The sequence below is a fragment of the Sinocyclocheilus rhinocerous genome, unplaced genomic scaffold, assembly GCF_001515625.1.
Source record: "Sinocyclocheilus rhinocerous isolate Xijiao unplaced genomic scaffold, SAMN03320098_v1.1 scaffold828, whole genome shotgun sequence".
NCBI lineage: Eukaryota > Metazoa > Chordata > Actinopteri > Cypriniformes > Cyprinidae > Sinocyclocheilus > Sinocyclocheilus rhinocerous.
The window spans coordinates 69,525-73,689 of record NW_015634025.1 but is presented as its reverse complement, the minus strand read 5'-3'; the positions used below and the strand labels follow the sequence as shown (position 1 = coordinate 73,689).

General features: G+C 34.2%; 1 protein-coding gene across 1 annotated transcript in view; it reads left to right on the top strand.

The window, feature by feature from the left end:
* Positions 1 to 4,165, top strand: part of LOC107745169 (COX assembly mitochondrial protein homolog) — a 7,320-nt gene that overhangs the window by 1,142 nt on the left and 2,013 nt on the right. The window contains exon 3 of the mRNA XM_016559016.1: positions 3,551 to 3,641. Within this exon, the coding sequence (XP_016414502.1) occupies positions 3,551 to 3,641 (91 nt within the window). The remainder of the gene's footprint in view (positions 1 to 3,550; positions 3,642 to 4,165) is intronic.

Sequence of the window (4,165 nt, the reverse complement as noted above, 5' to 3'; positions counted from 1 at the left end):
TCTCTATATATATATATATATATATAAATAGTTAAAAAAAAAAACATTTTTCAGTACTTTACAAAAATGTTGATTTAAAAAGACAAATATTATAACCTTAAATGAAGAGAATAATATTGAACATTATTTTATTTTTCTGAACCAGGCATTCCCAGACTTTTTGTTATATTTTATTAATTTAACAACAACACATTGATGTGTTTTATGGTTCTCTGATCTTGGTTTATGGTCACATGACATGCAGGTAGCCAGCTAAAATATCTAATAATTTTTTTAATAAGCGTTTTACTTTTATTTGTTTTTTAAAGAAGTCTCTTCTGCTCATCAAGGCTGCATTTATTTTCTCAAAAATACAGAAAAAACTGTAATATTGTGAAATAATATTACAATTTAAAATAACAGTGTTCTATTTTAATATACTTTAAAGTGTAATTTGTAAAGTGTAATTGAGAGAGTAAGTGTGTGAGAGAGTGTGTGTGTAACAACATTTATTCAAAATAGAAATCTTTTCTAACAAAGTCTTTACTGTCACTTTTTTATCAATGTAACACATCCTTGCTGAATAAAAGTATTAATTTCTTTCAAAAATAGAAAGAAAAAAAATCTGCTGACCCCAAACTTTTAAACGGTAGTGTATATTTATGTCGTAAATTCTGCACTTTCAAATATTCAGATCCTCAGGCTTTTATTTTGGCAGAATATTGGTGAAATGCTTAAGTTTCTGCTGGAAATGATGTAAATGTGAATGTAAATAAAGTCACATTGCGTACACAGATGCATGTTAAATGCTTGCAAGATTAGTTTTTTATTGTTTATATGATTTAAAAGTCATGATTGACCAGGTTATAGAGAGTGTGTGTGTGTGTGTGTGTGTGTGTGTGTTTTCTCTCAGTGACTGAGTGTTTCAGTGGAGTATTTCTCTTCATGTGTGCGCGTGGAAACCCCCTCCTGACGTTAGCTCATGGCTTTCACACCTCTGCGCCGCAGCGCTGCAGGGACGTGTGTTAGCGTGTTCTGCACACGCGTGACAGCCTGATGAAAGCTCTGGCTGTAGTCGTACCGAGACCACAGTGAGAACAAGCCGCTTCATTGTTCAGAGCTGCTTTACATTCTGAGTTTCAGACGTTCAACTGCCACACGCGCTTGTGCCGCGTTTGATCATGATGTTTGATCATGCAAAGTCAACATGAGATCATGATATGTTGTGTTTAATATGCTCATGGACTTATTGATAAAGTCACGGTGTTCCAAAGAAAATCACGCTTATCAAAATGCGATAGCTTGCACCGCCTCAGAATCCTTTTAGTGTCATTCCGTGTCGACCCAGCTAAAAAAATTTATTTTGATAATTTTTTTTCTGGTGAAAGAAATACATGCGTATATGAAGACCAAAGCCAAAATATTAAATGCTATGGATTAATATTTGCTGAGTGATTTTCAATTTTTTAGAGGGGGGGGGTCAAAATAAAAATTTTAATCTGAGATTCAGAGCCAGATTACAGGAGGATAAAAAATGACTTTAGAAAGACGGCAGCATCATGATGTTATTTTTACACACAGATTGGAAGCTTTATTAGTCAAATCTGTTGACTTCAGCAATATTTGTTGCATTATATGCTTATGGTGACCGTTCAAAAATGGGAAAAAGCACTTTTCGTGTTCCTGTAACTCAAGAAGCTGTAAAGATACCTTAATGCCCTTTTAGTTTTTGGTTGTTAAGAAACTTTTCTGTTGGTATCTTCATTTTTAAGGCCCCATGGGAATCTCAATAAGGAAATTGTTCAATTGTACACATTTTCAGTGGTGGAAAACCAAATGCTTGTCACTTTGCATACAGATGATTCTTCTTGTATTTAAAGAACAATGTCTGAAGAAAAAATAATGTTAAAACTAGAAATGTATCTCGTTTCCTTCCATCAGAACAATTGCATAGCTCATGCCTGTCCGAGTGCCAAAAATATTCTTTTTCCAAAGTTTGCGTGTCTGTAATTCTAAAAGTATTGAAGATATCGTATTATCCTTTTAGATTCTCATTTTTAACAAACTTTTCTTTTGGAATCTTCATTTTTAAGGCCCGGAATGGTTCAATCCCAGAGATACAGGGATCTCAGCGTGGCTTCATGTTGAATTTTTCCCATTTTCAGTGGTCAAAAACCAAATGTTGGTCACTTTGTATACAGCTGATACTTATTGTATTTAAAGAACAATGTGTGAAGATAATATTGAAAAAATAATAATATTGAATAAATATATTGAATATTGATAATATTGAAATAATATTGAAACTAGAAATGTTGCAGTACAGCATACCTCACCGAGTGTCAAAAATGTTCTTTTTCCAAAGTTAGCGTGCTTGTAACTCAAGAATTATTAAAGATATCTTAATATCATTTTAGATTCTGGTTCTTAAGAAACTTTTCTTTTGGAATCTTCATTTTTAAGGCCCTGTATGGTTCAATTCCAGAGATCTCAGTGCGGTAACATGTAGTTACGATGCTTCAGAAGCTGATAAAATCAGCAAAATCCCTCCTTCCAAATATACCTAAATATAGAATCTTATCTGAGAGCAGGTTAATGTGCCTCAACTTGACCATTTCAGTGCATTTTTAACACTTAGACAGGTTTGTCCAATGCAATTGTTTTGATAGAGAGAAAACAAGATACATTTCTAGCTTCAACGTTATTTGTTCTTCAGACATTCCTCTCTAAAAGAAAAAGAGGATCAGCTGAATGCAAAGTGACCCACATTTGGTTTTTGGCCTCTGAAAATGTGTACAATTTAACAATTTAATTCTATAGCCACATTGAAATTCCTACATCTCTGGAGCTGAACATTATAGGGGCTTAAAAATAAGGATACCAAAAGAAAGGTTTATTAAGACCCAAAATCTAAAATGATATTAAGATATCTTTATAAATTCTTGAGTTACAGGCATGTAAACTTTGGGCAAACAAACTCAAAAAGTGCTTTTTCCTATTTTTGAACGGTCACCATTGGCATATAATGCAGCAAATATTGCTGAAGTCAACAGATTTTACTAATAAAGCTTCCAATCTCTGAGTAAAAGTAACATCATGATGCTGCCGTCTTTCTAAAGTCAGTTATCCTCCTGTGTGTGTGTGTGAGTGTGAGTGTGTGTTAGAGTGTGAGTGTGAGTGTGAGTGTGCGTGTGCGTGTGCGTTCTCATTGTCTCTCACAAGCGCTGGAGGAGTTGAGTGTTTATCTTCATGTTTATGCATCAGATGATCTTCATATGTATCAGATTAGTCTCACGCTTCTGCTTTCTGGAATTGGTTTTGCTCAATCTGCTCTGCATACAGATGAGAGCTCATCATCAGTCAGATATCAGTAATTACACTGATGTTTGGTGGAGCTTGGAGTCGCGGGACGAGAGCTAATTAATGTTGGACAGCAGCAGAGCCTGATAACAGAAACACAGACACACATTCATTCCGTCGGTTCTTCTGCTGGACACAGAACACACACACTGATGTTCATGCGCTCGTATCGTACTGAGATGACGAGTCCTTCTCTTCTGTGTGTTCGTAGCGTTCAACAGCTGCTGTAAGGACGCCGGCTTCTTCATGGTGTTCAGGTGTCGAGAGGAGAACGCCGCTCTGAAAGAGTGTCTGACGCTGCAGTGAGTCTTCATTCATTCACACAAACCACTGCTTTTCTGATCAACTTTTTAGAGGAACAAGTCAAAATGGTCGAGTTCAGAGATGCCCAAACCATAAACATTTTGTAGCACATCATATCATTTCTAGCCTTTTTTTTTTGTTTGTTTATTTTTGCGCTGAAATGTTTTGATTTTAAGTATTTAAATATTTTAAAATCTAACATTTTTCCATTTTTAATTATTTATTTTTGCGTAACACATTTTAATATAATATAATATAATCCAGCATTTATTTCTGTCCCACAGCCCCCAAAGTTTGGGCACCTGTTGGTCCAGAGATCCTAAAAAATGGCTGACAATAAACTGAAACATAAAAAACTATTTAAGTAAATTAAAATTTGATTAAAAATTTTTTTTTAAAAATTAAAAAAATTTTTTTTTTAATTATTTAAATAAAAATTGAGATTATTATATATACAGTGGGTACGGAAAGTATTCAGACCCCCTTAAATTTTTCACTCTTTGTTATATTGCAGCCATTTGCT